The sequence below is a fragment of the Lampris incognitus genome, chromosome 6 (genome assembly GCF_029633865.1).
Source record: "Lampris incognitus isolate fLamInc1 chromosome 6, fLamInc1.hap2, whole genome shotgun sequence".
NCBI classification, from domain to species: domain Eukaryota; kingdom Metazoa; phylum Chordata; class Actinopteri; order Lampriformes; family Lampridae; genus Lampris; species Lampris incognitus.
In genome coordinates, this window is record NC_079216.1 from 61902099 (window position 1) to 61927919 (window position 25821).

Below are 25821 nucleotides of genomic sequence, written 5' to 3' on the forward strand. Positions count from 1 at the left end.
TTCAAGTTTTTTTTTCCATTTAAAATTTGAAGATGAGCTATTAGGACTGCCACGGCAGGATTTCAACCACAGTAGCTGAAACTTGGGGGCAAAGCTGACTTGTCTGCTCCTCTAGCATTTGGAATCAATGCATGCAGGCACTTTTTAGCACTAAATACTGTGGGAGGAATAGAGGATTCTGCCGTGTTTTTGGAAAAAGGAAGAATGATTGTTACTGGGAAGACTGCGGTCAGGTAGATTGGTGGGTAATGATGAAGTGCAGCTCTGTAGGACACATGGATGAAAATGAACGTTTGACTCCCAGTGGAGATACCAGTGCTGACGATGACACATGGTCTTTGTATGCTATATGGTATACTGTCATTTATTTAAATAAATATAGATTCATACTTTCTGGGTGTTTTTATTAAAGATTAAAAACAGAACTTCCATCAAACACCACAACTTAAAACAGTAGCAGCCAGAATTCTTAGTCCAGACCAAAGAAATTATCTGTGTGTGTGTGTGTGTGTGTGTGTGTGTGTGTGTGTGTGTGTGTGTGTGTGTGTGTGTGTGTGTGTGTGTGTGTGTGTGTGTGTGTGTTTTGAAAAGATACGAAAAATTTTCAAATTAGTGCAGAACAATAGTTGAGCTAGCCTCCTGGTAGTCCCTGAACTGCTGGACCAGCCCAAATTATGTTACGGACTAGTCGGGTCTAGGGAGTTACGTGTTAATGTAACAGAGATGGGAATTATAGGTGCATCTCAGAAAAGTAGAATATTGTGGAAAAGTTCTTTATTTTCTGTAATTTAATTCAAAAAGTGTAACTTTCATATATTCTAGATTCATTACACATAAAATGAAACATGTTAAGCCTTTTTTGTTTTAATCTTGATGATTACGGCTTACAGCTCATGAAAATCAAAAATCCAGTATCTCAAAATATTAGAATATTACGTAAGACCAATCAAAAAAAGGATTCATAATACAAAAATGTTGACCTTCTGAAAAGTATGTTCATTTATGCACTCAATACTTGAATGGGGCTCCTTTTGCACGAATTACTGCATCAATGTGGCGTGGCATGGAGGCAATCAGCCTGTGGCACTGCTGAGGTGTTATGGAATCCCAGGTTGCTTTGATAGCGGCCTTCAGCTCGTCTGCATTGTTGGGTCTGGTGTCTCTCATCTTCCTCTTGACAATACCCCATGGGGTTCAGGTCAGGCGACTTGGCTGGCCAATCAAGCACAGTAATACCACGGTAGTTTTGGCACTGTGGGCAGGTGCCAAGTCCTGCTGGAAAAGGAAATCAGCATCTCCATAAAGCTTGTCAGCAGACCGAAGCATGAAGTGCTCTGAAATCTCCTGGTAGACAGCTGCGTTGACTCTGGGCTTGATGAAACACAGTGGACCAACACCAGCAGATGACATGGCGCCCCAAATCATCACTGACTGTGGAAACTTCACACTGGACTTCAAGCAACTTGGCTTTGTGCCTCTCCACTCTTCCTCCAGAGTCTGGGACCTTACGTCTCTGTCGCTTCGTCACACGACGGCAACAGTTGGTATGTTGTCCTAAAGAGCTCACTCCAAATCTACTACTACTACTACTACTTTTGGCTGCTCCCGTTAGGGGTCGCCACAGTGGATCATCCATTTCCATTTCTTCCTGTCTTCTGCGTCTTCCTCTGTCGCACCAGCCACCTGCATGTCCTCCCTCACCACATCCATAAACCTCCTCTTTGCCTTCCTCTTTTCCTCTTAACTGGCAGCTCTATATTCAGCATCCTTCTCCCAATATACCCAGCATCTCTCCTCCACACATGTCCAAGCCATCTCAATCTTGCCTCTCTTGCCTTGTCTCCAAACCGTCCAACTTGAGCGGTCCCTCTAATATAATCATTCCTAATCCTGTCCTTCTTCGTCACTCCCAGTGAAAATCTTAGCATCTTCAACTCTGCCACCTCCAGCTTCGCCTCCGGTCTTTTCGTCAGTGCCACTGTCTCCAAACCATATAACATAGCGGGTCTCACAACCATCTTGTAAACCTTCCCTTTAACTCTTGCTGGTACCCTTCTGTCGCAAATCACTCCTGACACTCTTCTCCACCCACTCCACCCTGCCTGCACTCTCTTCTTCACCTCTCTACTGCACTCCCCATTACTTTGGACAGTTGACCCCAAGTATTTAAACTCATATGCCGTCGTCACCTCCACTCCTTGCATCCTGACCCTTCCACTGTCCTCCCTCTCATTCACGCATAGGTATTCTGTCTTGCTCCTACTGACTTTCATTCCTCTTCTCTCCAGTGAATACCTCCACCTCTCCAGGCTCTCCTCAACCTGCACCCTACTGTTGCTACGGATCACAATGTCATCCGCGAACATCATCGTCCATGGAGACTCCTGCCTGATGTTGTCCGTCAACCTGTCCATCACCATTGCAAACAAGAAAGGGCTCAGAGCCGATCCTTGATGTATTCCCACCTCCACCTTGAACCCATCTGTCATTCCAACCGCACACCTCACCATTGTCACACTTCCCTCATGCATATCATGCACCACTCCTACATACTTCTCTGCAACTCCCGACTTCCTCATACAATACCACACCTCCTCTCTCGGCACCCTGTTGTATGCTTTCTCTAAATCTACAAAGACACAATGCAACTCTTTCTGGCCTTCTCTATACTTCTCAATCAACATTCTCAAAGCAAACATCGCATCTGTGGTTCTCTTTCATGGCATGAAACCATACTGCTGCTCGCTGATCGTCACCTCTCCTCTTAACATAGCTTCTATTACTCTTTCCCAAATCTTCATGCTGTGGCTGATCAACTTTGTACCTCTGTAGTTGCTACAGTTCTGCACATCACCCTTGTTCTTGAAAATCGGTACAAGTATGCTTCTTCCCCACTCCTCAGGCATCCTCTCACTTTCCAAGATTGTGTTACACAATCTAGTTAAAAACCCCACTGCCATCTCTCCTAAACACCTCCATGCCTTCACAGGTATGTCATCAGGACAAACTGCCTTTCCACTCTTCATCCTCTTCATAACTGCCCTCACTACCTCCTTGTTAATCTACTGAACTTCCTGATTCACTATCCCTACATCATCCAACCTTCTCTCTCTCTCATTTTCTTCATTCATCAGCCCCTCAAAGTACTCCTTCCACCTTCTCAGCACACTCTCCTCGCTTGTCAGCACATTTCCATCTCTATCCTTGATCGCTCTAACTTGCTGCACATCCTTTGCAGCTCGGTCCCTCTGTCTAGCCAATCGGTACAAGTCCTTTTCTCCTTCCTTAGTGTCTAACCTATCGTACAACTCACCATATGCCTTTTCCTTTGCCTTTGCCACCTCTCTCTTCGCTTTACGCTGCATCTCCTTGTACTCCTGTCTACTTTCTTCATCTCTCTGACTATCCCACTTCTTCTTTGCCAACCTTTTCCTCTGTATACTTTGCTGTACTTCCTCATTCCACCACCAAGTCTCCTTGTCTTCCTTCCTCTGTCCTGGTGACACACCAAGTACCTTCCTAGCTGTCTCCCTCACTATTTCTGCAGTGGTTGCCCAGCCATCTGGCAACTCTTCACTACCACCCAGTGCCTGTCTTAACTCCTGCCTGAACTCCACGCAACAGTCTTCCTTCTTCAACTTCCACCATTTGATCTTCGGCTGTGTCTTCACTCGCTTCCTTTTCTTGGTCTCCAAAGTCATCCTACAGACCACCATCTGATGCTGACTAGCTACGTTCTCCCCTGTCACCACCTTGCAGTCTCCAATCCCTTTTAGATCGCGACTTCTACATAAGATATAGTCCACCTGTGAGCACTTTCCTCCACTCTTGAACGTCACCTTGTGTTCCTCCCTCTTCTTGAAATATGTATTCACCACAGCCATTTCCATCCTTTTTGCAAAATTGACCACCATCTGTCCTTCCATATTTCTCTCCTTGACTCCATACCTTCCCATCACCTCCTCACCACCCCTGTTCCCTTCACCAACATGTCCATTGAAGTCCACTCCAATCATCACTCTCTCCTCCTTGGCTACCCTCTCCACCACGTCGTCCAACTCACTCCAGAATTCTTCTTTCTCTTCCATCTCCCACCCAACTTGTAGGGCATATGCGCTGATAACATTCAGCAGTACACCTTCAATTTCCAGCTTCATACTTATAACTCTGTCTGACGCTCTCTTCACCTCCAGCATGCTCTTGACATACTCTTCCTTCAGAATTACCCCTACCTTGTTTCTCCTCCCATTCGCACCATGGTAGAAGAGTTTGAACCCCCCTCTGATACTCCTGGCCTTACTCCCCTTCCACCTGGTCTCTTGCGCACACAGTATGCCTACCTTTCTTCTTTCCATCATATCAGCCAGCTCTCTCCCTTTACCAGTCATAGTGGCAACATTCAAGGTTCCAACTCTCACTTCCACATGCCTACCCTTCCTCCTCTCTAGCTGCCTCTGGACATGCCTTCCCCCTCTCCTTCTCCTTCGCCCAACAGTAGCATAGTTTCCTCCAGCACCCTGCTGGTTAACAGTACCAGTGGCGGTCGTTGGTAACGCGGGCCTCGACCGAGCCGGTATGGAAATCTTATTTATGATCCGCATATCTGATTTGGCAAAGATTTTACTCCGGCTGCCCTCCCTAACGCAACCCTCCCCATTTGTCCGTGCTTGGGACCGGCACTAAGAATGCACTGGCTTGTGCATCCTCAGTGGCTGGGTTAAAGAGCTCACTCCAAAATGGCTAAAAAAAAGTGTTATAAAATTGATAAACAACCACTCCAATTGCAGCTATCGTTGTATAAATGTATGCACAATATTTTTCCATGCTATATTTTTTTTTGAGTGTTTCTTTTGTTAAACTTCATGAAACGTTCACTCAAGCTACCTAGTTAACATTTGGTTACATTTCCTTATGAATAGGGCTGGAGTTGAGCTGACAATACATGACCACAACATCTATATGTTCATTTTGATTTTGCCAGGTATGTTGTTATGCTGAATATAAATTTTCTACAATGTACATATGGTTAGATTCATTTCATATTAGTAATACAAAACCGATTCAGGGAATGCTATTATGGAAAATGTTTCTATTAAATAGTGAAAGTTAACACTGTTGTAAACTATACGTTCAAGTTTTATTTTGGTTGAACCAATTGTTATTATTGTATTTTATTTTGTGTTTATTATGTACGTATATATCAGCAGTAGAAAGCCCTTCTTCACACGACGGCGACAGAGTTGGGCAGGAGTCGAGCTGACAATACATGACCACAACATCTATATGTTCATTTTGATTTTGCCAGAATTGAGTTGTGCCAAAAATAAATGGGCCTGCAGCAGCAGCAACCCCGAATTCAGAGGACTGATGTGGTTTCTACACGGTATAGCCAAGAAAAGGGGTTACATTCAGGCGCGGATCTACGGGGTGGCAAGGGGTGGCAGCTGCCACCTCTGGGACACAGTCTTGCCACCCCTGTTGCCACCCCATTTATAAATCAGATAATATGTTTTTAAAGTATATTTTATGTACATGCATGGCGAAGGTCAATGAGACCCGCACCAAGCTCATCTCAAACAGAAGTCGCCAATTTAGAATCCCCCTCCCCCTCAGAGGCGCGGATCTACAGGGTGGCAACTGCCACCTCTGGGACACAGTCTTGCCACCCCTTTGCCACCCCAGGAAAAAATCTCTAGATCCGCCACTGGTTACATTAAATGGATATCTCTTGTATATGCTGCCCTCGTGCCTCAATTATTACAAATGGCCTGAAGTCTCCTGTTTTCTCAGTGGGGCGTGGTTCCAGACAGGGTTGCCTGGCCTCGCCCCTTCTGTTTGCCCTTGCCATGGAGCCCTTGGCAGAAGCCATTAGGAGGGACCCAGTAGTGACTGGCATAGAAGTGGGTCACATGCAGCACAAAATCTCACTATACGCGGACGACGTCCTACTCTATCTTAGCAACCCTGAGGCCTCTATTGCGAGAGCAGTTGAGATAATTATATCCTTTTGCCAATGCTCAGGTTACAAGATTAATTACTCCATGTCAGAGGCAATTTCCCTGACTCCTCATATAGTATCTTGGTCCCCATCAGGTTTTGTCTACTTAGGCATACACATTACCCCCTCCCTCTGGCCTGTACAAAGCTAATTTTCTACCCCTAATACGCAAAATTAGAGAAGACCTGGCCTGCTGGACAACCCTGCCACTATCTCTCCTGGGAAGAGTTAACCTTTTTAAAATGGATATACTTCCTCGGTTGTTGTACCCTTTTCAAATGATCCTGGCCCTTGTACAAGGAAATCTCTTTTGGCAATAAATAGCGTTTTTACTTCCTTTCTCAGGAGAAATAAGCGGGCTAAGTTGAAATTTACCACACTGCAACGTCCTTTTGAGGAAGGTGGTTTGGCGGCACCGGACATTGAATGCTACCAAATCGCGTGTCTCTGCAGTTACCTGTGGAATTGGTTTAGAGACGACCCTAAATCTACCTGGCTTGCTGTGGAGGCTGCCCCAGTGGCCCCTATTCCTCTCTGTAACATTTTATATGCCTCTAAGAAATGGGTTAGTCTTCATATTAAAGACAACTTTATCCTACTGAACACTCTAAAAGTTTGGAGACTGACAAGAAAACTAGAAAACCAAGAAGGCTGTATCTCTCTCCTCACACCTGTCCGCTTAAACCCAGAATTTTCCCCCTGGTCTGGTAGACCAAGCTTTCTCTCTGTGGTCTGACAAGGGCATAAAGGCTGTGGGCGACTTGATGATAGATGGTATATGATGTCTTTTGATCACCTCAAAGCAGTGTTGTAGTCGAGTCACTAAACCTCGAGTCCGAGTTGAGTCTTGAGTGCCCAGTGTTCGAGTCCAAGTCCCGAGTCCCCAAAGAAGAGTCTGAGTTGAGTCCGAGTCAAGTCCCCATTACCTGAGTCTGAGTCCAAATCATCAAGGTTGAGTCTGAGTGGCGTTCCAAGATGGGCTCCAGTGCTCCACTCTGGCACCGTAAAAAAGCTGACATACAAATAAAAAAGGTCTACATTAAACAAAAATGACACAGCTGTCACCATTCCAAAGGGAGTTCGTGATACAATAGCCATGTGCACACACACCAGTGTTGTAGTCGAGTCACTAAACCTTGAGGTCGAGTCTCGAGTCCCCAGTGTTTGAGTCCAAGTCTGAGTCCAAGTTATCGGTGTCCAAGTCGAGTCATGAGTCCTGAAAATCAGGACTCGAGTCGGAGTCTTGGACTCGAGTACTACAACACTGGCTCAAAGAGAAGTATGATCTTCCTCAGAATAACTTTTTTAGTTATTTGCAAATATGCAGTTTTATCACCTCGGCCATCAAGTTACACTCTAATGGTTTCTCTCTTTCAGCTGTGGAGAAGGCTATCCAAAATTCTGACACCCAAAAACTTGTCACCAGGTTTTACAAGGCCCTGTCGATCCCAAACAATGAATGTACAGCTCGTGTCAGGGTCTCTCTGGGAAGTGGACTTTGGAGAGTCTGTATCAGATGATGAGTGGGACAGTGTCTGGTCAAGCTCTTCAGGTTGCTTATTCACCAACAAAGCCAGGGAGTTGCAATTTAGGGTCATACACAGGTTTCAAATCCCACCGGTGAAGCGTGACAAGTTTAACCCTTTGCTTTCAAAATATTGTAATAAATGTAAAATCCATATTTTTGAGTGTCCTTTTGTTAATAATTTCTGGATCAAAGTATGTAAGGAAATTGATACCATATTCAATAAAAAACTTCCTGCTGAACCTATTATTTGCATTCTGGGAATACATTCAGCTGCACTAAATCTCAGCCCTTCTTCACCGAAGCTGCTCAAGGTGCTTCTTTTTGGTGCAAGGAGATGTGTGCTTCTTCAGTGGATTTTGGACTCTGTCCCCATGGTTTCACATTGGATCCGGTGTGTTATGGAACTTATCCCTTTAGAAGCTATAAGCTTCTGGCTCAAGGACAAACCATTCACATATTTTCACATCTGGGACCCCTTTCTGGACTATATTGGAGATGACGGAGCCCAGCCCAGGCCCTCCAAAGTGGTCTCTATGGTCTAGCATGGACTGAGATCTCGCGTTAAATCTCCATATAGGTCCTATTGTGATATGCCATTCTCCCATCATCATACCTGATTACCCATGCTGTATATTTAACTGTATTAACCTTCTGTCTTGACGTCTTATTGGTTTTGCTTTGTTTTGTGTATGTATATGTGTGTGCATTAATAAATTGTTAAAATGTGAAAGCACCACCGGACAACTGGGTCGATCAGGCTGGACTCGCACCGCGGCTTGAGGAGCAGGACGCCTCGTCGACCGCTTCTTCCCATCTTAAGGAGCCCCCTTTTGTCTGCGGCACATCTGTGCTGCGGCAGTTGGGGCGTCTTTGTGGGGTGGTGTCTGACACCAGGACTCAAGCCGGGCTGGAGGAGGGGACTGGGTACAGAGGTGTGCCACGGCGAGCCAGCAATGCCAGGCCCTTCTTCCGGATCTCTGTAGCTACTCCTGACCATGCTCCTTCCTCACACACCCACACCCCCCACCCTTTCAGTGCCTTGCCTTTTTTCTTTTTTTTTTCAAAATTATGCAGTGGGTAGAGTTAGGCTCAGACCTGGGGAAGAAGTTACACTTCAAAATTTGTTAACTGTACCTCAAGCCAGACCTGTTTTTTCCCCACTTATTTTACCTTGGCTTATTACCATTTTTAGCTCTGTTCTCAGCTTGGCTGCCAGTCCTGGACTAGTTTTGAAGGCATTGCATATGCAGACACAAAGTTATGTGTTTTGTTTATACTTGTATTACTTGTACAGGCGCTGAGGGACTGTTATATGTGACCTCCCCCAAGACCCTCATCATACATACTGTAGCGTCCCTCAATTAGAAGGCTACGAGACATCGACTGGTTTCACTAGCACTTTATTAGTGACAGTACACAGGCTACTGTGGGCCGTAGCCAACAACAAAACCTTTTTACTTTTTATAGTGTGTTCTCAGCACTCCCTACTCGCTTGGCTCCAGCTTATCATCTAACTCCGCTCCCCAGAACTAATGTAAACTACTAATAAGACACGTTAGTCCCTAGCTAACGGGTCTGACCCTTTAGCCGAGCGGTTAGTGATGTCGCCTTGCGGTGCAATACAACCCGTATCGAATCCCGCACCGGGCAAGAAAATAACCGGTTACATTGGTGGCAGCGGTGGGATCCGGAAGTGTGCAGATCCTCAGAAGTCTCTTCGGAGCGCGGGAAGAACAAGCGCGAGGGCGCGCTTCCGGGGAGGGTGACGACTGTAAACTACTAATAAGACACATTAGTCCCTAGCTAACGGGTCCGACCCTTTAGCCGAGCGGTTAGCGATGTCGCCTTGGGGTGCAATATACCCCTTATCGAATCCCGCACCGGGCAAGAAAATAACCGGTTACACTAACGAGAACAACAACACAAACATCCTCCCTAACTCTGCCAATCACAAGAACACCATCTCACCCAAATCATCGCCACAGGCAACTGAAAATTTTTTTAATTCTACATACAACGAACACAAAAAAATTTAAAAAAAAAAAAGAAAGAGGGGGGGAATAAAAGTAAAGAAAATTAAATAAAGAAAATTAAATGCATAAATGAAAGGGAGGGGAGTCCGAGGGGTTTTCTGCAAGTTCAAGTTCTATCAGGTCAGAGAGAAATAATGACACAGTTCCCTATGAAATATGCAGAAATTTTGCAACTAAAATAATAATAATAATAATAATTAAGGCCGCAAGCGGCATTGGGAGGGGTCCAAGCGTTGCCACTGTTGCGCCCCCTATGGAGCAATTTGAATGGTTTTGTCCTCATGATCATATACCTTCACCCAACGTAAATAATTAACGCTATGATACGTAGGGGCCTTTTATACACCTGGCCTGTAATAGACTACCGTTTCAACATGAAACTAAACCGCTGTTGGTAATGTAATAAAGATTGAAGAATCTTGCTTCAGAAACAGCAGCCTACCCGAGTTTCCAACTAGATATGACAATGTCGGATTACTTGGGTCGCCTGTGTCCTAGACGATTACCGTAATTTTTTAAAATGTCGTAACACTTCCATTGCTTCAGAAACATGTGCCAGAGTTTCCAAAACTGGACCAGACGGTGCCTGATTTCTTGCGTCCTAGCCGACTGCCGTAAAAAGAAAAAGTATGTCGTTAAACCCAGGTGTCCTGGCGTGTGGCATGTAGAGCTGCAGCGCTTCCACACCAAATAAGTCAAAATAGCGGGCAAACTATATGACCGACATAGGTGGTCCCAATAGTAAAGTTGTTGAGCACATTGAGATGCATAGGTCGATTAAGTTTTGTGTTGATCTGACTTATGCTGTGGGAGTTATGGCCTTTTAAGCACGACCCTTTGTTATAGCGCCACCATCTGGCTGACATGGGTGATTTGTACTGCCAGAGTAGTGGGGGGCCGTATGAATGCACCTACCAAATTTGGTTGGTCTAGGACTTACGGTTGCTGAGCCTCACACACTTTTAGTGGAGAAAAATAATAATAATCCCAACAAATACAATAGGGTTCCACCAGCTTCGCTGCTTGGACCCCTAATAATAGGCTAGTGGTTCTCAACCTTTTTGGGGTCCTGGACCCCCTGCGTATTTTTGATCTACCCTGAGGACCCCCTCCACCTGATCTTGGGGGAGGGGGGTTGCAATTTGATAGAAACAGTAGAAACTGCATTTTAAATTGCATTATAGCATTTATTCACTCTTTGGGGCAAAAATAAGAGCTTTCAGTTGTAACTTAGATATAGTTAACAAAACAGAATTCTTATGCAGTAACTTTCAGATATATGTAACAAAACAGAATATGTATTCAGTAACTTCCAGATATATGTAACAACAGAATTTTTATGCAGTAACTTTTAACAATGCAAACGGGAGCGAGATCTCTTATCAAAATACAATAAATTACACTTGTGAAACAGATGTAATTAGAGAAAAAAAGTCCTGTTAGCCTTTATAGTTTAGGTAGATAAAGGTCTCAGTCACATCTGAGTAAAATAATTCTATTTCTATAAATGTCATAGGATCTTTTTTTAAAGATATTTTATTTTCACGGACCCCTTGCAATTACACCACGGACCACTAGGGGTCCGCGGACCCCCGGTTGAGAAACACTGTTAAATAGCCAACTGAAAATGGCTGACAGGCCCCACAGGCTCCAAGCATACAACATGCTCACTGACTTCCCAGAAATCCCAGGAACCGCAACAGACCGTCAAAAACGAACATGTCACCCAGTCCATTGCACTGCCAAGTTCTCTTTGTGTGTAAATGAGCGGGAGAAGTGAAAGCTGCGCAAGTTAATAATTAACGAGACAGGTAAAAAAAAATGTAAACGGACTCTCTTCGCGCCGTTTTAGAATCGCACAGACGTCCGCTGAAACGCGTATCTCACTCATGTACATCCATACAACGAGCCGCCTCGATCCCCGCTCTGGATCTGGCGATCGATGCCACGTGGCTCGTCACTCGGCTAGTTTCGTCTGGGGGGGGCCGGAGCGTAAACAGGAAATCGGGAACGTCTCGAGTCTTCGTGAACTGAGGTTCCCGGCCGCGATATTATGAACCCTACATAGGCCTCGCCAAAATCCCGTTTCTGGCTTTGTCACGTGTGCGCCACCGTAGCAACGCGAAAATATGTTGTTATGGGGTTAGCGCTCATCAAGGAAACGCTGTACACCCACAACTTAACCTGTCTAAGTTATCCACAATCAACATTAACGTTTTTAACTCAATCTTTGCTTGCTCCACGTTTGAGCATAGGATACTTCACCCCTTATCATGACTAGCTGGTAAATAGTGAGATTGCTCTTTATACACAGGTAACAACTTACTGATCAGCTTTCTTAAATGTGAGAAAGTCTATTTATTAGATATATGTTCATTTTCAGACAACTAACGTTACTTACCTCCGTTCTGTTGTTGACAGCCAGCAGTCCAAAATTACAAAAGCAGCCAGCTGTCCAAAATTGCGAAAAATACAAAATTACAAAATTGAAGGTAGCTAACGTTAGCTTTGCTTCGCACCGAGTTGATAGTTGATTGTTTCCTCAGCAACGCAGCGGAAATCCGGCGTCCGTTCGCGAGATTTGGGACAGGGTACGGGATTTTGGCGAGGCCTATGTAGGGTTCATAATATCGCTTCCCGGCCAGCCAGCCCGCCCCCGCGTCGGCGAAAAGCGCTCAAGCCTCGCCGAGATGTCGCGGCTGTTGCTGCTGAGCCGCGTTTGCGCCAAGTGCAGATGTCTCCCCCCACCAGGCGCGCGTAATTCGGCTTCGTCGCCGACCGACCGCCGAGTGTCGGGCGAGCGGTCCGTCTTTCCGCTGCGGCGACAAAGGCAGCTCGCGAGGAGGTCGGGCGCGCCGACTTTCGGACGGCGCGGGAAGTCCGCCGTTTGGTTCTACGGGCTCGGCGCCGGACTAGCGTTGGCTCTCGGTCTGAGGCACCGCTCCGACCCGGCGGACGGTTCGTGCGACGACGAAGCGACGCGTGACGAGGGGGCTCGGCGGTACGACGCTGCGATCGAAGCCAGCAGGGACCACGTGGAGCGGATAAAGGTAAGCGTGAGGGTAGGCTGCCCCGCGCTAACACGCGTGTCCCCGGGGGGGGGGGGGCGCACGCGTTCCGCACGCTTCTGTCAGCCCGGCTATTAACCAGACCTCTCCCGTTGCAGGATGAGGTCGGGGCCCCTGGGCTGGTGATAGGGGTGTCCGTGGATGGCACTCAAGTCTGGTGTGAAGGTTGGTGTCAAACAGGCATTCAGATGTTTTTTTCCCCTTTAGTCGGATTCACATTCTGCATGCGTCCTGCTGTGTGACTTGGCACAGGAATTGGCTGCGCTGATTTGGAGAATCGGGTACCGTGCCATCCAGGGACAGTGATGCGCATTGCCAGCATCAGTAAGCCCCTCACCTCCGCAGCTGCAGCGCGCCTGTGGCAAGAGGGGAAACTGGACCTTGATGTGCCAGTTCAAAAGTATGTCCCAGAGTTCCCCCCAAAACAGTTTGACGGAGAAGATGTAAGTTGCTTGAAATTGGCATCAACATAAGCAGACGAGTTTCCACGGCCTGCACGCTCTTGCCCTTCTCTCTCTCTCTCTCTCTCTCTCTCCCTCTCCTTTTTTTGGTTTTTGTGGAGTTCAGATGTTTCCTCTTCCATCACGTAGGTCACAATAACCCCCCGCATGATTCTCTCTCACCTAAGCGGGATACGGCACTACGAGAAGGATGCCAAGAAGGTGAGAGAGGACAGGGAGAAAGCCAAGCGAACTTTGAAGTCTCCCGTGAAAAAGGAAAAGAGAGTGAGTGAAAACAAGGAGAACTCCAAGACGGAAGACGCCACTGAGGGCAAAGAGGCCAAGCAGGCTCTGAGGAAAAGGGAGTTTGAGCAAGAGGAGTACTACCTGAAAGAAAACTTTGACAGTGTCGTCCAGTCTTTGGACCTGTTCAAGGACGACCCTCTAATTTTCAAACCTGGTAAAGTGTGCATTTAGCTCACTGAATTGCAGTACAATTACATTCTGATTTTCTTTTCTTTTTTTTAAGTAACCGACTTGAGTGGCTAAATTAAGTCTGCTTTTGACTGTTTACAGGCACCACCTTCCTGTATTCAACCCATGCCTTCACTTTGTTGAGCGCCATCGTGGAGCGAGCTGCCGGTCAACGCTTCTTGGATCACATGATGGATATGTTCCGTGAACTGGGAATGCTGAACACTGTGCCAGATGAGAATGATCCTATTATTTATCACCGCTCAAGGTAACATATAACAGCCTCTAGTCAAACTCTAGTGAGAACCAAAGTATTGTGTCAAATCAGTCACGAATTGCATCAGCTGCATGATCAGCAACGTCCCATCACATCCCGGTGGTACAGAGAATAAGTCTATTGCTTGTTTGCAGTCATGTGCTTCTGATGACCTGCGAGATTCAGGTGGAGGGCAGGGAGTGAAAAGCAGAATGGACGAGATGGAGGAAAGCCCGAACTGTGCTAGTTTAGACGATATTATGAGAGAAAGGTATAAACAGAAAGTAAGATATGTTGGACATGATCCTTATGTTATGAAGAGCTTGAAAGACTTGCCTGCTATCGAGGCAGTAGGTATAAGCAATCAGTACCTTGTCCTTCAGACATCCTTCTACTCAAGACAACAAATGAAAGCGTACAAAAGCATGGAGGCATACAACTGTTGTTAGCAGTTGGGTCCACAACCTTTGTATCAAGGTGCTACACAACTATTGTCATTTGGTTTTTGCCAGGGCGAGCGGCTTTTCTTTCCTGTGGATTAACCTAACGACAAACATTCAATGCCGCAGCGCCTCTCAACATTGCTAGGTTAACCACTGTCAAAGGTCCGGTGAAATGCCACTAGAGATGTGGATCATCGCGAAACAAGATGGAGAAGTCATTACAGCTCATTGCAGTTGCGTGGCAGGTTAAGTTACTTGCGTTTGCCTGCCTTTTCTGTAATTTATAACCCCGATTTAAGTGGTAGCGGTGTCGCTTGTAGCTATTTTAAATCTATCACCAGTGCACACTCCCAGATGAACTGCAAAATACAAGTTTACATTTGTGGTTAGTAAAGAAATATCTATCCCATTCAGATTGTCAGATTCCTGTTTTCATGTCGGGGCAGTTCTGTTTTGCATTGGAGCTGGTGTTAAGATGCGGGATACAGCCTCCTGCACAACGGAAATGTGCAAGTGGCTGATGCCGTCACGTAAAAAAAAATTACATATCAATGCTGTTGTTTTTATTCCTTGTTCAGGTTTAGAAAGCTAAAATAGCCACAGCTGGTAAGACTCGCACAGTTGAAAAACCTGCATTAAAAATAAGACGTTGGGAGCCCAGTGTAAAACCTTGTCTTCATTCTTCTGGCTTAACTGTGTGTCCAATGCTTTAGTCTTAAAATCACTCAGCTCTGTTGTGGTTTTCTTTAGAACATCCTCCCATCTTCTCAGTGTCCATCTTGCATCTGCATACATGGCAGTAGGGAGAGGGATTAGTTATTCAAATTACTCCCCAAATTATTAATCTACTACTACTACTACTACTACTTTCGGCTGCTCCCTTTAGGGGTCGCCACAGCGGATCATCCGTTTCTATTTCTTCCTGTCCTCTGCATCTTCCTCTGTCACACCAGCCACCTGCATGTCCTCTCTCACCACATCCATAAACCTCCTCTTTGGCCTTCCTCTTCTCCTCTTCCCTGGCAGCTCCATATTCAGCATCCTTCTCCCAGTATACCCAGCATCTCTCCTCCACACATGTCCAAACCATCTCAGTCTTGTCTCTCTTGCCTTGTCTCCAAACCGTCCAACCTGAGCTGTCCCTCTAATATACTCATTCCTAATCCTGTCCTTCTTCGTCACTCCCAGTGAAAATCTTAGCATCTTCAACTCTGCCACCTCCAGCTCCGCCTCCTGTCTTTTCATCAGTGCCACTGTCTCTAAACCATATAACCTAGCTGGTCTCACAACCATCCTGTAAACCTTCTCTTTAACTCTTGCTGGTACCCTTCTGTCACAAATCACTCCTGACACTCTTCTCCACCCACTCCCCCCTGCCTGCACTCTCTTCACCTCTCTACTGCACTCCCTCTTACTTTGAACAGTTGACCCCAAGTATTTAAACTCATTCCCAATTATTAATGATGATGATAATGTTACATTTTATATAGTGCAACAATGACGTAAATTGTTGTTGTCTAGTTATCTCCGTTGTTAACATTCTTACAAAGGTTCAATCTATCTGGTCCAATATAGTTGCAGACTCATTTCTTTATACCCTTATTTAACCAAGTGAGTTAATTGAGAACTAAGTTATCTACATTGTGTAAGCCTAATTCAAAGTTTACATTCATTAGTTTTTTCAAACTATAAGATACTGGCTACACGTACTATTAATACTGTTCATTTACCGTGTCGACCGTATAATATCTGTCAGACACTCCTTGCCCTCCATCTGGAAATCGCGTCCATTTGTGACGTCGTCCGCAAACAAGCGGTTGCTTTGAAAATGATTCCTATTATTTGTTGTGAATAGAATTGCTTTAAGTTTACACAGTGAAAACAATGAGAACGTTGGGATGATTTGAATCCGTCCTTTCACTGACTGTGTTCTTCCACAGATTTTATCATCATAACAAGACGGGGCGCGTGGTAAACTGCCCGTATGTAGACAACTCGTACAAGTGGGCAGGAGGCGGCTTTCTTTCCACCGCTGGAGATCTGCTGCTGTTTGGCAATGCCTTACTCTACAGCTATCAGGTGGCCCACCTGAAGGACAGCAAAGGCCTGCTGCCTGGCTTCCTCAAACCCCAAACTGCCCTGAATCTGTGGAGCCCGGTGGACAGGACAGAGGCCAGCTGGGATAAGGATGGACTGTATGCTCAGGGCTGGCTGGTGGTGGAGAAACTACAGAAATATGGTCAGTGTCGGTGTCGCAGGCACTATGTCTCACACACAGGAGGGGCTGTGGGGGCTAGCAGTGTGCTTCTGGTGTTGCCCAGTGAAGAGGATTCACTCCAACAACAGACACCACCGCTCCCACAGGGGGTAGTGGTCACCATCCTCACTAATATGCAGTCTGTGGGACTCAATAGCGTAGCTCTAAAAATCGCTCTCGAGTTTGACAGAGCCAGAGGCCTTTGAGAGTATGTGCTTTACTCAGCAGAAACAAAAATGTTTACATTTCACTGCGCATTAATTTCATTTGAATCGCTTCATTTGATATCTGTCAACCTTTTTAAACATACTTTTAAATAATGCCAGAAAATAGTTTGTGAAATCAAATAAATTCTACATTTTACATGGATTTGGATTAAATATAGATTTTATGATTGTTATAATGGCTGTAGACTACTTTGCATTTCAGCACACCGCATAACTGCCATGACAGCCTTATTGCCACTAGGTGGTAGCAATACACAGGACAGCGCTCCTGCTAAGGGAGGGTCACTTTAGTTCGTTTTCGAAAATGCATCAGTTCATGCGTTGCTTCATTAAAATGGGACTTTATGTACTTTTAATTGTTTAAAAAAGTGTTGAAGATAGCACAACACAAAGATAGTCATATGCACATCCAGACCTGAGGAAGACGGGTGTAAAAGACATTCATGAGGAGTCTGTTCTAGTTGAAAGAAGAAGGCCACTTTACTAGGTCATTGTACAGTTACAACGAAATGTGTTCTCTCGATTTAACTCATCCCATTGTATAGGAGCAGTGGGCAGCTGCAGCGCCCGGGGACCAAGTCCAGTTATTTTTCCCTGTTGCCTTGGTCAGGGGCACAGACAGCAGTAGTAACCCTAACAGGCATGTCTTTTGGGTGGGAAGGAAACCGGAGCTCCTGGAGGAAACCCACACAGACACGGGGAAAACATGCAAACTCCACACAGAAAGGACCTGGGACGGCTTGGGGTTCGAACCCAGGACCTTCTCGCTGTCAGGCAACAGCGCTAACCACTGGGCCACCGTGCTGCCCAACCTCGCTCCATAAATGAGGGAGCTCTAATTCTATTGTGGAGAGAATTTTGTCTTCACAATAACCTACAGCTAATAGATATCTGAATATTCTGTTCTGCTAAACCAGTATGGTAGATCACCTTAGGCTTCACGTTGCACGAAACAAATATGTTTGGTATTTCAGACCGGAAAAGTGTTTTTGTGTCACAGTGAGGGTCTAGTCTAGCCAGACCTCAGGTCATGACAACACGCCAAACAACATGTTGCTCCAGCTTTTTTCGTTGCTTATGAGTTGTAGCTTATAAATGCTTGTGTTGTGGAAGTGTCGTTATGCATGCTCAATAATCTAAGTAAGAAAATCAAAGAACTGGCGTCCGGGTTGCATAGCGGTCTATTCCGTTGCCTACCAACATGGGGATCGTCGGTTCGAATCCCCGTGTTACCTCCGGCTTGGTCGGGCGTCCCTGCAGACACAATTGGCTATGTCTGCGGGTGGGAAGCCGGATGTGGGTATGTGTCCTGGTCGCTGCACTAGCGCCTCCTCTGGTTGGTCGGGGCGCCTGTTCGGGGGGGAGGGGGAACTGGGGGGGAATGGCGTGATCCTCCCACACGCTACTTCCCCCTCGCGAAGCTCCTTACTGTCAGGTGAAAAGAAGCGGCTGGCGCCTCCACATGTATCGGAGGAGGCATGTGGTGGCCTGCAGCACCCCCTCCCCCCCGCCCCGGATCAGCAGAGGGGGTGGAGCAGCGACGGGGACGGCTTGGAAGAGTGGGGTAATTGGCCGGGTACAATCGGGGAGAAAAAGGGGGGGGGGGAGAGAAAATCCGAGAAAGTTGAATCAGTTCATCTGACACAACGTTTATTGACAGAAACGTTTCATCAGTCATCTAACAGGATGATGTGTCCTAAACACACAACTCATCCATCCGTCAGGCCAGGACTCCGCAGTCTACACCAGTCTACAGGCCAGTGGCCACTCTTTCAAGGATGAGAATGTGCACATCCTTGATAGGGAGGAACACTGGTTTGAACGGGGAGTCTATGTGAAGAGGGAACGACCAGATCTGAACCGGGGGGGGGGGGGGGGGGCTACAAGTACATCTGTTGCTATCTTACTATGATTGCAAACATTCCCAAATCCTCTGTGAATAGTACACATGGCCACTGAAACTCTAGTTAATGGTCACACCCATAATTGCATATGACAATGATCGTTGGTGTCGGTCGTTATGCAACTGTATTGTTTATAAGGGTGGGGACACCTGCAGTCAGTTTAGACCGGAGAGGTCACTTAGATGACGAAGCGTTTCTGTCAGTAAACTTTGTGTCCAGATGAACGGATTCAACTTGCTTTTGATTTTGTTGTGGAAGTAATCCAGAAGTGTCGGAGTGGTTAGTTCCCATCACATTCACAACTCATTGGTTTGACAAGGTCACGGGCAGGATATTGACTCGAGCATATATAGTCCAGTGTGTATCAAAGTGACTGTCGTCTGTGATGTGTTCAGAGTCTTGGCCAAGCAACATTTCTAACTGCATAATAACTCTAGCTAACCTCTTGTTTATGATAAAAAAATGAATCGAGCTTCTCGATGACAACCATCAAACTGCAGGGTTTCCTATGGGTGGTTCTGAGCAGTATTTAGAGAGCTCAGGAGGTCCATGTAAATGTAAAGTCTGTTTAGCATATCACTGGAAATGTGGTCTAGTGATTTTTAATGCTCCTACTGTGTGGAATAGAAGCTGATGTGATGCCAGCCCTGTGATTGTAAACCTGCAGCTGAGCTCAAGAACCATCTGTGGCTAGGATTTCCTGTGCTCCTATATTTAGTTTGAATGGGGCTGGCGAATAAATTGGCCTAAGCGGACCCGACAGGTAACAGATTATGTTTTGAATGAAGGTGAAGTTGGCACCTTAAATGTGTGGGTGTGGTTTTTGACCTACAACCACATTGTCATATCAGTCAGTTTAGTTTATTACTTTTATGTGCACAGTTACAATAAACACACAAGGAGCTTTGATGCATTAAATGACACAGTTATCTCAATATACAGTAATATATAATTAAATATTAAGCAGTCAGTTATAGATCAAAACTTTTAAAATGGTTTTTTTTTTCACGCAATCTAACAGCGCTTTGTAAATATCTCACAAGCTTCAAAGCACATTGAAATGTGACTCTCCGTATGTGAGTATCAATGGTGCTAAATTCATATCCTTGTTAAAAATGTTATAATGCCTGGCTTCCCTTTTTCCTGCGCGTGTGTGTGTGTGTGTGTGTGTCTGTGTGTGTGCGTGCCTAGGTGTCTGTTGTTATGGCAGTGAGAATACTAACACATCCAAAAATCGCAAGACAGTGTGTCAGCGGTACTGTACATGTATGGTGAGGCTGCCCTGAATGATCCGTACAGACCCAGCCTCGATTCGGCCGAGACGAGAGTCTGCGACTACAGGCTGCAGACGGGTAAAATATTATGTATAGTTTTCCTCATTCCACTTGCAATTATGCGCCCATTTGCAAAGCAGCATCAAATCACACAGAGCGACTCACACCCTTGGCTGTGACTCGTTTCGTTATCCAGCCCAGACCATTAAGATCGTGGGGGGGGGGGGAAAGTCAACTCGGATAGGGATCATACTCTTGGTTTTACTTTCCAGTATTGTTGCTGACTGCCCTGTTGGCTCTGTGACCTGGATCTCCTCGCCCTGTAAGGGGACACAAATGATTCATTTTAAGTTTTGAAGGAATGCGTTACGGCAACAGTAGCTTTAGAATATGAGTGATACAAAATGTATCTGCTACTTACTTGCATATATGGTAAATAACAACTGCCACTCCTACTAAAATGAGTATGGCAACAATGACCATGGCAGCAATAAACCCAGCGTGCCCTGCGTTGCTGGAGCTGCTGAAGAGCTGGAACTGCTCACACCTGCTGCCCTTGTAGTTTTCACTGCACCTGTAAAGTAACGTATTACATGCAATCATGTGGACAACCTGTGAGCACGGAGGAAATGAGTTCAACAGCATGCTATGCCCTGCTATGAAACCATATGGCTGCTGGGAATTTAAATGTGCCCACACACGTGTACACACACACACACACACACACGTATTATTGATACTCAAAATGAAATCGCAAGTGTGTGATACTTACACACAGGTGAGTGTGTCCATCGAGGGTATTCTATAGCATGTCCCGCCGTTCATACAAAAGGTTGCCTCCAGCTCACTACAAGGGTCACCGTGTTCTGCACGGACACGACAACGTTTCAGGGATCGTGGCTTCGAATAAAGTATACCGTCAATGGGGAACAATGCACACGTGGCTTTGAACAGGTTAGCGGACTTGTGTACGCTTGTTTTACGGGATCTCGGCAAATTTGGCTTTGTTTCCTCCTACCTTGAGTTGTCATGGAAGTTACAACTTAAAATCCGGTTGAAAATCGTGGCTCCAAATTAGACAACGGGCAATTGCGGATTAGGTCTTTGTGCAAGTGGCGATAATGAACCGTTAACACCAACTATGTCTTTATGCGTGCTCAATAATCCAGGTAAGACGGTCAAAGAAAGGTGACTCGGTTCATCCGATTCCACTTTTCAGCCGATTTTGTACGTCGTTTCCGGATGAACTGATTCAGCTTTCTTTGACAAACCATGTGTCTTCGTCCCGAGTTCTGATCGTTTCCCCAGCGATATTGTTGGTATTACCTGCCATCATCTGGAATGTTCCTCCTCCCCGCTGTTGTCCGTCGTCGACCAATCCCTGAAAACGTAAAAGGGTCACAGAAATGATGATGGTCAATAGTGTGACCTCCACTGACAACACCTGTAACAATCTGAAATGTGAGATGCCAGTTAGAGAAACAGAACCCACATCTTTCACATCCATGTCTCTCCCCCCCCTCGGAAGGTGTTTTCGAGCCGTTCGTAACTGTTGCACGGAGCAAGATCCTATCGCCTCGCACAAAATAAAGCCAAAGTGTTTTTAATCTCTCCTTACCAGCTGATGAAATCCAACCGGCAGGCTAGTGTAAGTTCCCAAGGTGAGTCATACAGCCAGGGCTCAGAATAACTCATATAACTGCTTTTTCGTCAGGCCTCTGAAGGCGCTTGCCATGTGGGCGGGTTCCTTTGAGCTAAAAAATGTTGCGATTGCAGTTTGTCCACATTGTACGACTGACACGGTAAATGTCAGGATTCTGCCCGTGGATCGCGTCTCTCTTTAGACAGGACATGCACGCAAGAGAGGGTTTGGATTCACTTGGCATGGAAGTATGATAACACTCCCGTGTCGTACCACCCCCCACCCCCACCCCCCCCCTCCGTAGAAAACGCTGCACAGTGCCGTGATGTTGACCCCTGCAAGTGAGCTGCAGAAATTTGCCGCTCTGTGGTTTCAGTTATTGCAGTTCCCTGGAAATGAGGATGTTCCGCTGCGTCATCCTATGGGCATCCATTGTTTCGGCATCTCGGACAAGGAAATAAGGTCTGAGCAAAAAAAAAAAAAAACCAAAACAAAACAAACAAACCAATGGAATGAGTGGTATGTAGAGAGGACTTCAGAATTAGAAGCACAGGTTATAAGTGGACTCGTGGGAACGTCACGTGCCGTCTCGGGACCTCAGAGGGGGTTTTCGTTTTCAGGTTGGGACCGTTAGTTGACTCGTCAGTTAGACCTTGTTAGTCTAGTTGGCCGGCGCACGTCGAATAACCACGTAATTAGGACCACTTCCTAGATTACCGCAGCAGGCTGCCAGCCGCGGGGCTGCAGCGCCGGGTACGCCACTTTTTGCGTGGTCCACTTTGATTGACAGTCTCGTTAATCCCGGTCTAATCGGACCGCAGCAGTGGGCTTCACTCTAACTCAACGTGCAGTTTAATTGGCCTGTTGTGGATGCGATGTGTTATTAGTGGAATTGTGTTATTTTCATCTTTTTTTGGGGGGGAGGGTGTTTCTCTAATGTGCCCCTGTGTAAAGAAATAACGAAGTGGAGACGAGGGGGGCAAAGGGGTCAGAAGTGTCGTGTTGCGGGGTACTTGATCACATCCGTGGGTTGTTCTTCTGTGGTGGGTGGCTCGTGTTATGGGCCGGTGGGTGGCTCGTGTTATGGGCCGGTGGGTGGCTCGTGTTATGGGCCGGTGGGTGGCTCGTGTTATGGGCCGGTGGGTGGCTCGTGTTATGGGCCGGTGGGTGGCTCGTGTTATGGGCTGTCCTCCCGAACGAGTCTGTGCCGTCCTGCGCTGTTATCGCGAGGAGCTCTGAAGCTCAAGAGGTGAAGTGGAGCGTTGTACGTCGACGCTTCGAGTGTGGCATAGAAGAGAGAGAGAGAGGGGGAGACAGAGAGAGAGAGGGGGAGACAGAGAGAGGGGGGGGGAGACAGAGAGAGAGGGGGGGGGAGAGAGAGAGAGGGGGGGAAGACAGAGAGAGAGAGAGAAGGGGGGGAGACAGAGAGAGGGGGGGGAAGACAGAGAGAGAGAGGGGGGGGGACAGAGAGGGGGGGAGACAGAGAGAGAGAGAGAGAGAAAGCGAGAGAGAGAGAGAGGGGGGAGACAGACAGAGAGAGGGGGGGAGAGGGGGGAGAGAGAGAGAAAGCGACAGAGGGGGGGGAGACAGAGAGAGAGAGGGGGGGGGCAGAGAGAGAGAGAGGGGAGACAGAGAGAGAGGGGGGGGGAGACAGAGAGAGAGGGGGGGGACGTCTGCGGGCTCTCGTGGCTAAGAACAGAAACATTGGCGATATCTGATTTTATTTCCTTTCTCCTCCCCCCCCTCCCCCCCTCCTCCTCCTCCTCCTCCGCATCTTGTCCTGCGCTGTTCACGTTGCGAGGTCAGCTCGCCGTGCGCGTGCGGCTACATAGCCAGTATGTAGCGGCATCCCATTTCAGCACCGGGACAGCTCCCCGTCTTCTTCTTCTCTTTATTATTGTTGTTGTTGTCGTCATCGTCATCATCATCATCATCATTGGGCACATGGAGTCCCCGGCGTGATTCGTGGGGGGGAAGCCCCCCCCTCTCTCTCTCTCTCTCTCTCTCTCTCTCTCCCCGCGAGCCAGGCGCTATAGTAGAGCGCGGTGCCGTCGGTTCCTTCAAAGATGTCATTCTCTTCCTGACTCGACGGTCGGTCGTCGTCGCCGAAGGATGGTGCTCTCAGCGCGGAGCGGGGGGGTTTCGCCGTGCCGCTGCCACACAGCCTGCGAGGGAGCAACGCGGCGGCCGCCTGCCGGAAGACCACTACGGAGCGGGGACCCGCAGCCTACACACGGCACCGTCCGAGCCGCGCTCACAGCCATCGCCGCCGGCGAGGGGGAGATCGTTCCCGTCACCGCTGCGAGGGCAGGGGAGTCACGACCGCCATGTAGAGCCCAGCCAGCCGACGGAAAAGGTGGGTGCGCTTCCCTCCGTCGTAGATTATCCCCCCCCCTCCTCCTACTTTTCCACAGCTTGGAAATCCCCCATTCCCGGTCCGCTGTCGGGACCGGCGGTCAGATATTGGGGGGGGGGGTGTTCGTCCGACTCGGTGATGATGATGATTGATGCGTTGTGATGTGGTGAAATAGGAAAGGTGCCACGCGAGTGTCGCGTGGCGGAGCAGGACGCGCGAGCCGCTTCCTGTGCTGCGGCGAAGCGACGCCGTGGCGCTCAGCGCCGAGTCGCAGCCCGGCATCACGATCTTCGCGGCTGATCCGAGCGGTGGTTTTTTTTTTATCCTGCTCCCGGAATAATTTGGCCTACATAGTCGCGGCAAACTATTGCACGCCTTGCAGCCGACTTGTGTCTTTGCATGAAGTAAAAGCAACCCCCCCCCTTTTGAGCACTTAAATGGTCCGGATTGATTGATTTATTTTTTAATCTTGAGTGGTATTTAATCTGCTGTGCCACAGCCTACTGCTCTTCTCCGGTCTACCATGGGTTTGACTCCCTACCTTGCTGCGTCTCGAGGTTTTCCTTGTGTGTTTGTTTGCCACGTTTATTTGTCTACCGAACCTTTGCAGCGGTTCACAAATAAGTCCCAGCCATGCAACATGAAATCTGAAGGCTGGTGTAGCCTATATGCATCTGACCTTTGGTGCAAAAATCTGTGACAATCCGTGGCTTGTGATTAGACGGCTGTTGGCAAACTTAGTTCGATTTTAAGTTCAGCTGCAACATTAATAGCGATGCCTGTTTGTGTGGCTGTGTGTCCGGGCGCTGTGATGCGGGCCGTTTTCCTGCGAGGTGGTGGAGTTTCTTCTCCCTGCAAAACAGCTGGAGTGAGCTTTCAGTGAGTGAATAGGTTTGGACATCAATGGCTCTCTATCCTATGGCACAAAGAGCTAGCATCCTGCTGTACTTGCTATGCAAGGGGTGTAATGTTTCTCAGCCAACTGATTCAGAGTGGTGCATATACCAGAGACGTTTGAATCTGTAACAGTTACGTGTGTGGCGTTTAAGTTAATACCAGCCACTACTAGGGCAAGCGCTCACATGAGCACGGATATCAGGTGAGATTTTCCTATGTGCACAGGGCGAGGTTATAAAAATCCATGTATCTACCTCAGTATTTCCTCTTTTTTGTTGTTGTTGTTGTTGTTGTTGTTGTTGTTTTCTTCATTGCTATTTTTCACCTCTCCATAGGTATGGTAGGAACAAAGTCTCTCCTGTGGTGAAATCAATTACCTGGGGTCATTTCGTGCAAACGTCTCTTCAAAGCCTAAAGACAGAAGCATGAGCAATCCCCAGTAAGTATAACAACAAGCTGTATCTATTTGACGCCACGCATGGGATAGTGTCCAATCCTGAATCAGCATATCAACACACACACACACACACACACACACACACACACTGTTGTAATGGGCCTTACGCAGTGGGGTGTTATTACAAGAGTGGCACCTGCACATCCCCATGACTTTGAATGGAGATGGGCTGACCTCACCCGAGCCGCTGTACAAGAGCCGGCTGCCCATCTCCAGCCTCTGCTGGCATCTCTTAGCATTCAGGGAGGGATGTTCACTTGTCATCTTTTTCCTATTAATAATTACTCTCTATGTGGTCCCCCAGACAGGCCCTGCATCCTGATGACAGCTAGGGTTGTGGGGCTAAGCGAAGGGGAAAGGGAGAGGGGGAGGGTGGTGAGGGGAGGAGGAATGGAGGGAGCCGGAGGAATGGAGTGGAGTGGAATAGAGTGGAGTAGTGCAGAGCGGAGTGGAGTAGGGGGTGAATGCAGAATGAGTTCAATCAGCTGCGTTCCCCGGTTAAAGGCACACCGCACTCTGCTCCAATGGAGAGCTCTGTCGGGGCCTCAGATGGCAGGTTAACACGTT

At 47.2% G+C, this 25821-nt stretch overlaps 3 protein-coding genes across 6 annotated transcripts in view; 2 read left to right on the top strand and 1 right to left on the bottom strand.

The window, feature by feature from the left end:
• The first annotated feature begins 12199 nt into the window (after positions 1-12199).
• On the top strand, positions 12200-20144 carry lactb (lactamase, beta). Of its 2 annotated transcripts, XM_056281380.1 has the most exons (7): positions 12200-12609; positions 12726-12792; positions 12880-13070; positions 13218-13527; positions 13644-13809; positions 16181-16479; positions 19820-20144. In XM_056281380.1, the coding sequence occupies exons 1-7, from the start codon at positions 12250-12252 to the stop codon at positions 19912-19914; spliced, it is 1488 nt and encodes a 495-aa protein (XP_056137355.1). In that variant the 5' UTR covers positions 12200-12249; the 3' UTR covers positions 19915-20144. The 2 variants fall into 2 exon arrangements, with proteins under 2 accessions (XP_056137355.1, XP_056137354.1); XM_056281379.1 differs by lacking the exon at positions 19820-20144 and having other exon boundaries at positions 16181-16862.
• Positions 19931-25821, top strand: part of tmem266 (transmembrane protein 266) — a 36244-nt gene continuing 30353 nt past the window's right edge. The window contains exons 1-3 of the mRNA XM_056281378.1: positions 19931-19980; positions 23581-23900; positions 25133-25236. Coding sequence (XP_056137353.1) covers positions 25223-25236 — 14 coding nt within the window. The 5' untranslated portion in view covers positions 19931-19980; positions 23581-23900; positions 25133-25222. The remainder of the gene's footprint in view (positions 19981-23580; positions 23901-25132; positions 25237-25821) is intronic.
• Positions 20150-21550, bottom strand: LOC130113762 (pro-neuregulin-4, membrane-bound isoform-like). 3 transcript variants are annotated; one of them, XM_056281383.1, is made up of 5 exons: positions 21521-21550; positions 21229-21283; positions 20675-20768; positions 20324-20476; positions 20150-20222 (listed from the first exon to the last, which is right to left on the bottom strand). In XM_056281383.1, the coding sequence occupies exons 2-5, from the start codon at positions 21236-21238 to the stop codon at positions 20150-20152; spliced, it is 330 nt and encodes a 109-aa protein (XP_056137358.1). In that variant the 5' UTR covers positions 21239-21283; positions 21521-21550. The 3 variants fall into 3 exon arrangements, with proteins under 3 accessions (XP_056137358.1, XP_056137359.1, XP_056137357.1); XM_056281384.1 differs by having other exon boundaries at positions 21229-21356; positions 21521-21532; XM_056281382.1 differs by lacking the exon at positions 21521-21550 and adding an exon at positions 21395-21476.